Source organism: Onychomys torridus, chromosome 3 (assembly GCF_903995425.1).
Source record: "Onychomys torridus chromosome 3, mOncTor1.1, whole genome shotgun sequence".
In the NCBI taxonomy this organism is placed as follows: domain Eukaryota; kingdom Metazoa; phylum Chordata; class Mammalia; order Rodentia; family Cricetidae; genus Onychomys; species Onychomys torridus.
Genome location: NC_050445.1, coordinates 112,465,511 through 112,478,323, shown reverse-complemented (window position 1 = coordinate 112,478,323; position 12,813 = coordinate 112,465,511). Strand labels below are relative to the sequence as shown.

Sequence of the window (12,813 nt, the reverse complement as noted above, 5' to 3'; positions counted from 1 at the left end):
TCTGTGTATGCAGGGATCAGAGCCAGCTCAGCTCTATGAAGTCAGTGCCTTGTGAAGACACGGGTTGGTGCTCCACTGGTTGACCAGTTGGCCTTCCCATGAGGGCACTGCAGGACAGCAGCTAGTTGCCAAGCCCTGTGTAGATTGCCAGTGCTTCTTGCCATTCCTCATGTGAGACTGCCGTTACCCAAAGAGTGAATTTTACACTGAAAACTTTTGACTACTGAATAAGTCATGTAGCCACTGAGCAGAAGAGACTCTCTGTGGCCCAACAGGCCCTCCTCCCTCAGCGGCAGCCAAGAAAGAAGTAAGTGAACAGTGATCTTTCTGAGATGTTGTCAGACTTGTCACAGGAGTCCCCATTTCATGGACACCCTGTAGACAAGCCCTCTTTTGGGTAGTCCTGGATTGGGATGGAGTTCATTTTTCTTACTGTAATATATCCACCTGTGACAGTGTCCTGTCAGAAGGGAGACACAGCTGGCACCTTCAGATCAGAGCTTCAAGTTGGCCATTGGCTAAACTCTTGCTGCATCCTCTGGAACCCCCATTTAGGTGATTCCTCAGCTCTAGGAACTATGAGACAAAGATAAAAACAGGAAGGAAGCTGAGAAGGGACCAGCATGCACTGGGGGTTCTGTCTGACCTAACAGAGTTTCTCCTTTCCAGCCCGCAGCTAAGGATGTCCTTCATCGTCTTCTCCACTCGAGGGACAACCTTAATGAAGCTAACTGAGGACAGGTACGGAGACTTCACTTACGTCGTTTCAAAGTCTATTTTCCCCGAATAGCCCTGAGACTTGTGCCACCTGTATCTCAACAGTCCATCATTCTAACAGTGCTCTCTTAATTCGACCCTTGACCTTTGCATCTGGGCGTTCTGTGGGCTCACTCTGCAGTGACTTCTGATGACATTTCCTGACACTGGTGAAATGTTTTAAATGACTACACCATGTTGAGATGAACCTTGCATTTGAATGATAACCATCTGCTGAGTTGGAATAGAATGTTGGCAAATGAGTTTCTATGGAGATTGTGTTTTTCCCCATTTGAATTGGATTTATTTTGTAAAACTAGAGTTTCAGAAATGCAGTAAATACTCCACCTGGGAGGTAAGAGCCTGAAATATCCCTTTGTGATTATCATTGATGGGAATAGTAAAGGAAATTTGTGGCACCAAATAAATAGAAGGGAATGTTAATCAAGTATGGGAAAGTGTCAGTTTTTACAAATATTCTCTGGAATTTAACGATATTCCACTCCACACATGAAGACCATTGGTGACTGACACATGCCATTTATTCATAGTTATCATGAGGCATGGGGAGGGCAAAGGATAGTCTTCTTGCATTCGCATTACTGAGTACTTTTTCCAAAAACTGTGGCGTGGTCCACAGGAGGGAAGTGTAGATATATCCGGCTTGTTAAATAAGAAACACAGAACCGATTGCAGAGTCAAAAACCACGAGGTCAGAGCAAAAGAGGAAAACCTTACCCTTCACTGCTTCTGCGGTTCTTCCTCTCCACAGGAGACCTACTTCTCTGCGTCCTGTCTATTTAAAAACTTTCTGTTCTCCTCTTTCATTGGTTGTAAACCCAGCCACATGACCTCCTCGTCACTGCCTGTTTGTACAGACCTCCAGGTCTTCTATGGTTGGTATTGAGATTAAAGGCGTGTGTCTGCCATGCTGGCTGTGTCCTTGAACACACAGAGATCCGCCTAGCTCTGCCTCCCAAGTGCTGGGATTAAAGGCGTGCCCCACTACTGCTCGGCTTCTGCTCTGGCTTGCTCTGACCTCAAGGCGACTTTATTGACATACAAATAAAATCACATTTCAATACAAATAAAATATCACTATAGGGAAGCACTGTAGGGACATTCCTGATGACTTAATATAGGTATATTGGGTAAAAAAATGGAGGAAGGACAAGGGTTGAGCCATCTTTGTGTTGCTCTAACAAAATACCACAGACTTGGTACTTTATAAAGAGAAGAGGTTATTTGGCTCACATTTCTGGAGAGTCAGGAGTATATGCCAGCATCTGGACATCAGATGTGACACATAGCATCACAGGAGCAGAGACCACATGGTGAGATGGGACCCAGAGAGTTAATGGCTAGGCCCTCTCTTCATACAGTTCAGTTAATAAAGTCTGGGCCCTGCAACAGCTACTTTAATCTCAAGGGCCATCCTGCAGTAACACAGCTAATTCCCCCAGGCCCTACCTCCTAGCAGCTGGCTCTCAGTGGCATCACACTGAGGACCATGTGTCCAGTTCACAGCCCTCAAGCCAGACCATAGCAAGTGCAGGAAGGGCTAGAAGATTTCAGCTGGTAACACACTTTTATAGAGATTAGAATTAACAAGCTTTCTAGCTCAAACCAGCAAGTCTAAGCCAGTGCCCATGACTCTCCATACCCGTGTGACCCATCTATAAATCCACTTTCAAGTCTTCCTCTCTCAGCATGCATGCTGCTGAGATGCCCAGAAGCCCCATTTTAAAAGTGGGTGTCGGGGCTGGAGAGAGGGCTCAGAGGTTAAGAGCACTGACTGCTCTTCAAAAGGCCCTGAGTTCAATTCCCAGCAACCACATGGTGGCTCACAACCATCTGTAATGAGATCTGGCGCCCTCTTCTGTATACATAATAAACAAATAAATAAACAAACAAATAAATAAAAGTGGGTGTCATTCCTTCTTCACAGAAGAAGGAAGACCACGCCTCCTTCCCGTGGACACCAAACATAACCCAGACTAGGCCCAGGCACCGTTGTTCCCCTTCTCCTTGCACATTCTCTATAAAGAGAGAACCCCAAGTCCAAGAAGCCTCCTTCAGGGTTGACCAGGCACTTTGAGAAGCTTGTGTGAGAGTCGTGACCCTGCTTCGTCTTTACATGCCATCCTTCAGCAGGTCTAGCTTCTGCTGGGAGAAGGGGCAATGAACAAAAAGTCTAGCTGATCCTGCCACACCCTTGTCTCCAATACTAGGCCAGGTGCATGGAGGCACACGGCTAGGACAATGCTGTGCCTCACAGAGTCAACCATGGTTTCTTTGGTCACTGTCTTGGCTCTTACATGGATAAGAAGAAAGTCTTGAGCTAATCCAAGACTGTGGGTGCTAAGCATCCTTGTAGGGGGTGCCTGTATCATCAGTCCCAAATGAGAACCTGGTCTCACCTGTCCTTCACATCCTGTGGGAACTATGGCATCCTGGTGTCGATTCACTCCAATTATCCTTTGGATGTGTCAGTGTGACCACAAGGTCAAGTGCATGCAGCTCCTATGCTGTAAGCTATTGCCATGGCCGCTGGGCAGCTGGCCAGGGCAGGTGAGAGACGGATAAACACCATCAGAGTGCTGAGCTGACAGTGTTCCTCCCAGTCTATTTGGATTCTAATTGCGCCTTAACTCTTCATTACCACTGGTTTCTTTAACACCCCTACTTTGCTCCAATCAGCCTTTGAGTCTCCTGTGGTGACTGCATTGCCTGGCTAAGCATGGGTCCAGTGCTCACCCAATCTTATCGTGTGCAGAGGAGACAAGGGTGTGGCAGGATAGACTAGACTTTTTGTTCACTGCCCCTTCTCTGAGCAGAAGCCAGACCTGCTGAAGGATGGCATGTAAAGACCAAAGCATTGCATCCTTTACTGTCTCAGAGGGATGCTGTAAAGAGCAAATGCTCTTCTTAGAAGGGAAAGATGGAGATTCTCGTACCCAAAAAATCCCATTTACAGTCAGCCTCCCTAGGGTATCTGAGAATGATCACTGTCTTCTCTGTGCATGGTAAGACTGGATGATTTCTGCTGTTCCTGGGCCAGTATCCCTCCCTCCATCATCCTCCTTCGGCCATTGCGCTTTCCTGCTTAATTCTTAATTACAGATGCTTACTTTCTCTGTCCTAAAATGTCCATTGGTTCCCCTTGAAACTTGCATGTCTCTGTCAAGTATTGTTTCACCTTCATCCCAGTGTCTGGGCGACCTCACAGGGTGGTCACTGTGACTGCTGTCTGGTCTGTCACGGTTCTAGACTCTCAGGATTGGCATCACACCAATCACAGCTCCCCATGAGAGCTGAGCACACATTTTTTGGTGCATTTACTTGTTAAGGAAGTTTTTAGAGTGTAGCTTTACTTTTATGTTGCTTGAGCCTTGGGGTTTGGGGATTTTTTCTTTTTTTCTTTGCTTCAGTTCGCTGTAACCCAGGTTCAGACCACTCTTGTATCTCCAGTGTGAACAGTGGTTTCGGTGTCCTCTCAGTGAATGAACACTTACCCAGGCTGTTTGGGATCTACCCCTGTGTAGCACAGGAGTGACCTGAGACCTCCAGCTTTGGGCACACAATTGGGAGCCTCCTTCTGCAGCCTCTCCAGAATTACCCCAAGAATCTAGCCAAAAAGGGGGTATCTGTTGGCATTTGGGTCAGATAGACTGCCAAGAGGCAGCCCTCTTCTGAGGCAAAGCCAGAGTAGGAGGGGACCCTCTCCCCAGGATTCCCAGACACTTCAGGCACCACCACACCATGAAACTTGTCCTCAGGTTAAGAGAAAAGAGGAAGTGAAAATATGGAATTCACTTGTGTGGGTCACCTTTGGGGTTTTGACGCCCCACAGCTTTGTTCGCTTTCTAGGCCTTCCCATGTGCTGTTCTGTGGCGGGCCGTGGCAGGCCATGGCAGGGTGTGACGGCCTGCAGAAGGCCTGGGCTTTCCTCCCCTTTCACAAATGAGGACACTGAGGTCCTGGAAGCTCCCTGAGGTCCAGTAACAGGCCAATGGCAGAACTCATTTCTGACCTCTGGCTTCTGAACCTGGTTGAGTCAGAGCCTGTGTCAGATCATGTCCCCTTCCATGGTTTCTTGGCTTCCTCAGTTTAAACAAGCCAGCTCTGCAGGCTGCTTCATTAGCATAGCAGAGTGTGTAATGCCGGCCGAAGTGTTGTTATAATACAGCAGTGCAGTGTGAACGGCTGCAGATGAGTCCCTGGAAACTCCCAATCTAAATCATGACATGACTTGAAACACTTCAAATTTTTCATTGTCTATCTACGAGCTCCTGTCCGAGGGACTCTAACTAGCACTTTAACAGAAATCCAGAGAGCTGATGGGTTTAACCAGGTCTGTTAACATGGTCATATATCTTTTCTTTGTCTTTACATACCATGGAGTAGAAGCCATTAAAAAGATTTTAAAATGCTGGCTGATGTTCATATTTCTGGTTGTATTTGGTTATGGTGTGTTCTTTTCATATAAAAGGGAATTCTGTTTTCTGTATATTATTCAGAAAGTTAGCATTCTTATTCATAATTGTTCTGTTATTACTACTTTTGCTTATGGCAATTTGCTTTTTTTTACTGTAAGTTTTCCATAAGTTATTACTGTGTAAGGTATGGGGCCAACATCTGACATTTCCCCTGTGCTGGGAACCGCTTTTCCAGCGCTGCTGTGGAACAACCTTTTAACCAGCCACATAAAAGTGGCCGAGGTGGACTTGGGCACTGCTTTCTGCTCTGCTATGGTTCCATTTTGTTTTCCTGCAGTTCTACACTCAAACCACATTGTTTTAATTAGTTTCAACATCTGGAGGACCGGTCTTTCCTCATTTCTAATATTGAGCAAAAATCTCCTTAGTCTTTGGTGGATTTTTCCAACCATGTGCTTTTAGATTTTTTTTTCCTAGTGTTCCAAATATCCTTGGGGTTTTCATCTGAGTCGTCTGAAAGGCCTGGCCCTGGCACCGATGATACTGCATTCTTTTTTTTTTTTTTTCAATGGTTTTTTGAGACAGGGTTTCTCTGTGTAGCTTTGCGCCTGTCCTGGAACTCACTGCATTCTTACTCAGCAGCACTCGGTGTTATTTATGGGTGCTTATCACTTCTGTGTTGTGTCCTCTAGGAAGGTTTTGTTCTTTTCCTAAGTTGCATTCAGTGTCTCTTCCCACTCTGAGCAGAACATCTCCTTTTACATCACTTACGTTGTTAGTGTTCACATAAAATGCTTGTAGCGGCATCCATGGGACTTCAACATGGATAATCAGTAGTTCAGCTCATGACTTCAGAAGTAGCTTAAGATATAACGTTTGGGGGAATTACTAGTTTTTATAGAATTTTTCTTCTGTCTTCTTCTCCGTCTCTGTCGTCTCTGCCTCTGCCTCTCTCTGCCCCCTCCCCACTCCCACTCTGTCTTTCTCCTTCCCTTGGATATTGGGGATGGAACCCAGGGTTTGGACATGCTAGTTAACTGTTCTATCACTGAGCCACATGCTCAGCCCTGTACAGTTGTTCACACACACACACACACACACACACACACACACACACACACACACATCATTTTAATAAATATTTTATCAGTTCTAACTTTCCCAGTTACCTAATGGTTTATTTCTTAAATTTATAAACACTCTGTTTTATACGTTTTAAAGAGTTTATGATTCATTATTTTATATTACCATTATGAATTCTCATTCCCTCTCTTTCACCCTTTTCTGTCATCTTGAGATGAAGGGGATTTTTTTTTTTTGTATCTTACCTTTTCTTAATAATGAAAGCTGTTGTTGATGTAACTCGAACTTCAGATCTGTTGAAGCTGATGCTCCTTCTCACTGATGTGTCTCATTCTGAATGCTAACTTCTGCCTCGTTTGTAGGTAGACTTTACTCTTGCTAGGTAATGACTCAGGAAGGTGTTTCCCACATGGTTGTTGTTTACCCTTCCCTCAGTTTTCAGAATCAATTTTTTTCAAAGAAAACAATCAGGATAATTTACTTTGGGGTGTTTGTTAGTATGTAAGAGTTGCTAGGAACACGTCCCGAACACAACAAGACCACGGAAGAGTTTTATTAAAGAGGATAGAGGTGACAGGCCTGCGTGAAACACACGTGGGTGAGGAGATAAGGGGGCTCATGCAAGATGGCACTGGCTTTTTAAAGGTTGGGCCGCGCATGCGTACAGGGACTCCTGTGGGTACTCCACACATGCGTGTAGATTACATGGCTGCGCGCGCACTTTACGCAACCAACCACGTAAGGCCACAGAGTCCCGGTCCCGAGAGACGTCTGACCCTGAGAGGCTATTCTGAACCAGAAATAGTTAGGTGGTCCGCAACTGTGTGGACATGTAATCTCTATCAGTGTTAATTTCTGATTTTATTAGTCTTGCTAATGGACTGCACTGCAATCTGTGTACTAGACCCTCCTCCCGCAAACCCTGGGATGTTCTTCCCCAGAAGTTTTTGGAACATTTTTCTTTATCCCAAATATTTTTAAAAAATTATTAACATGATATATCTGAGTATGAGTCATCTCATTGATTCTGTAAGTGACTTTGTATAGTATCTAAGCCATTCTATCTGAAACTTAAACTTCTCCAACTTAACACCTTTTTCTCCTATTATTTATCATTACACTCCTTTGATTTGCTAATTAGCATTCTGACCTGCTCAAGCTTTCTTTTATGATCTAAGTATGTGTTTAATCTGTCTTTTTTTTTCATTGTGTGTATGTGTGCGTTTGTGTGTGAGCACATGAATGTAAAGATCACAGAGGGACAGTGGGTGTCTTTGTCCATTTTGCTCCAGCACTTTTTATTTAATTTGTTGAGATTCTTTTTGTTTTTATGTGTATGGGTTTGAGACAGGCCCTTTCATGAAACCTGGAGCTAGTCTGACTAGCCGAAGAGCCCCAAGCAACCCTGTCTGTCTCTGCTTTCACAGCACTGGGATTACAGGTACATGGCAACATAGCTTTGTGCTTGCAGGGCTTTGAACTTGGGCTCTGATGCTTATGTGGCGCGAGCACTTCCCCACCTGAGTCACTCCAGTCCCAGTCTCTGTTTTTATTGACGCTCTCTGAGCACAGTTCAGCCCGGTCCTGCAGTCACTGTGTCACTGTTTGATTTTTTTATGGCCGCCTACAGCACTCAGCTTTGTGTGCACTTTTTCCTTTGCATTTTTCATCTCTGTGAATGCTTTTCTATCCCTAAACCTTCCATTTTAGAGACATGGTAACTTCTTCATCAATAGGGACTGGGATATTTCACATATGTACCTCCATTTGTTTCCTGGGAATTTATTTCACGGATCCCTAAAATTGGTTCTTATCTTCCTGGCTGCTGAGATTTCCTCTGAGCCCAGAGAGGGAGAGAAGGGATTGGAATCAACTGAGTTTTCATCACTGAAAATGTTAAGATCACAAGATAAAGAAAATTGTGAAATAGAGAAGTAATGTTTTTAAATCCACACACCCTCCCTGCTGAGTAGAGACTCTGCAGTCATCCCGAAGAAAGGAAGAAGCAGATGCCAGAAGCAGAGGGCCTGGTGCAAGTGGCAGGTCACTGACTTAGGTCCCCTGCCACACACTGCAAGGTGGCTGGGGTAGGGTCCCCTATCCCCACCCACCACTGGGTGACTGAGTTGAATCTATCCTGTGGCCCACCACTGGGTAGTTGGGTTAGGATCCCTCCAGTTGAAGCTCAGGCCATTCTCCTTGTGACCTGGAATGAGAGGGTGTGCCTTCCTCTGTCTCAGCAGCTCTGTTTCCTGCAGGGATTCCAAGATTGGGGCTTGACACCCTGCTCACTTACCTTCAGGCAATGAAGACCATTTGCTCGATCTTGGTAGTTTAGCTGCATCTGTGATGGTTTGGGAAGGGCAGTGAAGGTTAGATGTTCTCCCAAAGGACTGGTTTGTACTGGAAATTTCACCTTTCTTCCAGACTTTGCAAGATTCAAACACAGAGCCACCAAAATAGCCGAGGGTCAAAGGATTATCATATCTTATTCAACCCACTGGCCTTGTTTTACTAATAAGGAAAAGGAATCCCAGAAGGACTTGGTTGTTTGTGCTGATCCGTCCATTTACTTGGCATCAGACTTTATTCACAAATTTAAGATTTGAACTCAGTTATTTTTTTCCCTACTGAACATAGCCTTCTCAGTCTACCTGTATCTACTGTGTGCTGCCTTCTGGTCTGTTGTCTGTGAGACGCTCACATGGAACCACATACGTGTAGGGGGTATCTACATATATTCTCTAATAAGGGCTTGCCATGTACCAGTAAATAGACTTTCTTCAGCTGTTACAGGGAAAATAATGACTACCTGTGGGACTCTCTTTAGAACTGTGTTCTTCATTATGTCACATTATAGATGGGGATACCCAGGCAGAGAGGACTCAAGGCCACTCTGCTGTGTAACTGTGGAAACCTGGATTGGAGCCCAGGAACCATGGCCCTTGTGTCCTGTGTTTGATAGCCATACTTGAGAATGCCCCACAATTTTACTGTTATGTACAGTTTTAAATTCAAGGAAAGAGGCTTGCACAGTTCACCACCCTGACCCCCACCTTCCTCAGGGAAACAGTTCCCTGAAGCCTGTGCACACATTTCCTCGTGGTCCTGAGAGGGAAGAGTCAGTGGAGGTGGGAGGAGGGTAGGCTGAAGGTCTTGATCTTGCTTCAGCAAACAGAGGGATGCCGAGAACATGCAGCGTGCGGTGTGAGTGGAAATCTAGTCCTTTCCTGTGTCCCTCTCTGTTACATCAGCTTGCTGTAGCACCTAACTTGGCTGTGTTCTGGAAACATCTCTTGGTTCTGGAGCAGAATGATTCCATGTTACTATTCCTCAGAGACGGGTCTCTAAATCCCTTTTAAAATTTTAAAAATAAGAGGGGAGGGGAGTCTTGGGAATTTAGTGTTTGGAAGAACTTGAATATGCCCCCTTTTCTCTGTAAAATGCTGGGAGGATTCATGATACAGACATGCCATTGATGCTTACTGAACAGTGGTTACTATCATGAGTGCTCGGTGAACAGTGGTTACTATAAAGAGTGCTCAGTGAACAGTGGTTACTATCATGAGTGCTTGGTGAACAGTGGTTACTATCATGAGTACTCAGTGAACAGTGGTTACTATCATGAGTACTCAGTGAACAGTGGTTACTATCATGAGTTCTCAGTGAACAGTGATTACTATAATGAGTGCTCAGTGAACAGTGGTTACTATAATGAGTGCTCAGTGAACAGTGATTACTATCATGAGTACTCAGTGAACAGTGGTTACTATCATGAGTACTCAGTGAACAGTGGTTACTATAATGAGTGCTCAGTGAACAGTGGTTACTATCATGAGTACTCGGTGAACAGTGGTTACTATAAAGAGTGCTCAGTGAACAGTGGTTACTATCATGAGTGCTTGGTGAACAGTGGTTACTATCATGAGTACTCAGTGAACAGTGGTTACCATCATGAGTACTTGGTGAACAGTGGTTACTATCATGAGTACTCGGTGAACAGTGGTTACTATAATGAATGCTCAGTGAACAGTGATTACTATCATGAGTGCTCAGTGAACAGTGGTTACTATCATGAGTACTTGGTGAACAGTGGTTACTATAATGAATGCTCAGTGAACAGTGATTACTATCATGAGTGCTTGGTGAACAGTGGTTACTATTGTGGTTGTTGCTAGGAGTTTTGATCAACAGCTAAGGGTCATCTCAAATCCTCCCCAGCAAACCCCATCTCATATCATCACAGTGTGTCCGACAGCAAGTTCACAGTGAGTCCCGGATCTCTCTGGCTCATCCTTTTCTGACACAATGTACATTGGCAGGTCTATCCCTGCATAGAGACATATAGGTAGAAAATATATTTTCAGTGTAAGGCAAGATAAACGCCATTGTTTCCTTGCCTAATGGTTTTAGTGAGAGTTCTTCCTGAGAAGTATGCACAGGCCTTGTCTTCACAACACATTTGTCTACAATCTGCCAGCCCGAGTCACAGTAATGCTGAGTGGACAGAGTCTGCCTTGGAGCCAGAGACAGATCCTCAGACATGCCTTTGTGAGTGCTGTGGGCCAGTGTTTCCCGCTCTCCTTCTGGAATCGTGTCAATAGGAGAAAGTAAAACCGCCCTCTTGAACCCCAAGTTGTCACTGATATAGCAAGACAACGCCAAAAGCATTTCGTCCAAGTTTTTCACCTAAAAAATATAATATGCCAGTGTTTGCATTTATATAAAAGTTATAGTGGATGGTTTTTCAAAATTTGGCAAACCATACTTTGGGGCAGGGGGCTGTAGTATGGCCCCCGTGTCTTGGCTGCAATGCTCTGGTGTGTGCCAAGTTTGGGTACTGCAAATGAAATCGGAGAATGACTCTGCCTAGAGCCTCCTCTCTAGGCTCTAGTGTGGACTTGCGGTGTCTGCTTTCTCCTGTGCCCGCCATAGGATGCAGCTATGAAGCTATAAATTGATACGTGAAAAATGCCCATCAGAGATTCTAACACATGGCAGGTACTCAGGAAATGTCATTTGTCTCTCATGCTATAAATGCATAAAGGACAAAAGTGGACAGGAACATTTCTGATGTCTGGCTGAAGTCAGGAAGACAGCGTCCCCATAGTCAGAGGAACCCGCAAATGACTGCATCCCAATCTCCCGTCGTCAGATGCATTAGCCATGTGCTGCTGGCCCCAGCTGTGGCTGTATTCTCATGTCTGGGGACAGGGGCTGAATCAGGGAATTTCTCTGCCCCACCCCAACCCCCCCCCCCACAAAATCCTGGTTACACCAGGCGGTGACACTGTCATCTGAGCTGTCACTCTTGCTGTGGTGGGGACCTCTGACAGGCCCTGAACACAACCCCAGGTTCCTCTTCTGCTGCTCATTCCAGCAAGCGTTTAAATGCGTCAACATTTGGAGTATGAAAATGTACAGAGAAAAGGGTCATAAACACCCATGTCATACCTCTAGGCTTGTAAAATAGAATGTCACAGGGGACAGTTCCTGGGGACACAGTCTCTGTCTCCTTCCACAGAAAGAATTGCTGCCTTGAATTTAGAGTTATCATCTCCATGAATGTGTGTACTTTTATATCCCCACAAATTACACTTTCATATTGAACTACTTATTTAATAGTAAATAAATGTGTATTTGTGTGTGTGTTGCATGCTGTGGGGGTGGCAAGCAGGATACACATGTGTATGTGGGTCCACACCAGAGGTCAACCTTGGGCGGGGGGTGTTCTCACTGCTGTCTGGAACTCTAGCCAGTGCGCCCCAAGGATCCATCTGTTCCCACATCCCCAACATTTGGATTGCACACACATGCTGCCGTGCCTGGCTTTTCCCTTGTGTTCTGGGGATCAAACTCAGGGTCCTTACCAGTGTGGCAAGCACTTAATTAGTTGGCATGCTTTTCTCCTGTGAGGGCTGGACAGAAGCAGGGACTTTTTACTCTCTGTGATGGGGGAGGGAGTGAATGAGTGGGTTGCTCAGCCAGGGCATATCTTTGGCCTTACTAGCTGATCTTCAGAGGCAGTGTGGTGTGAGAGTTTAACGCCCACTGTGATTTGAGTTCTCAATGCCCCACATCCTTCTAATTCTGTCTTCGCAAATCCTTCCTGTCCATACGTGCCTTGTGTGTTGGATTATCCAGTATAGATCTAGCATACTTCTCCCCACACTCCCTCCAGCTCCGTATTGCTACAGAATGTGGACAGAAAGGTACTACGTGTGGTCAAGAACTATAGCCTTCACTGTCGAGGTGAAAATTCTAGAAACAATGTGTAGGTTTTAAGTTGTGCTCATTTCTCAGTACTGTGATGAAGTCTGACAGCCACCCTCTCTCTTGTCCCCGTGAGTCACTGTTTACCCAGTGTGTTTGTGCTGTGTACATTACCCCTCCTTGGCCACCTAGCTAGCAGCTGTCTCTGTCATGAGACGGCTGGAGTGGGACCCTCTCGCTTTTGTTAAGCTACTTCTTGTTTTATTTACTATGGCCCCAATGGACTGGAATGGTGGTACTGGCTATCTCAATATTCCAAAGA

The 12,813-nt window shown here is 45.3% G+C and overlaps 1 protein-coding gene across 1 annotated transcript in view; it reads left to right on the top strand.

Annotated features, from left to right (window-relative positions):
• Nucleotides 1-12,813, top strand: part of Antxr1 (ANTXR cell adhesion molecule 1) — a 194,036-nt gene that overhangs the window by 31,600 nt on the left and 149,623 nt on the right. The window contains exon 3 of the mRNA XM_036182094.1: nucleotides 670-741. Within this exon, the coding sequence (XP_036037987.1) occupies nucleotides 670-741 (72 nt within the window). The remainder of the gene's footprint in view (nucleotides 1-669; nucleotides 742-12,813) is intronic.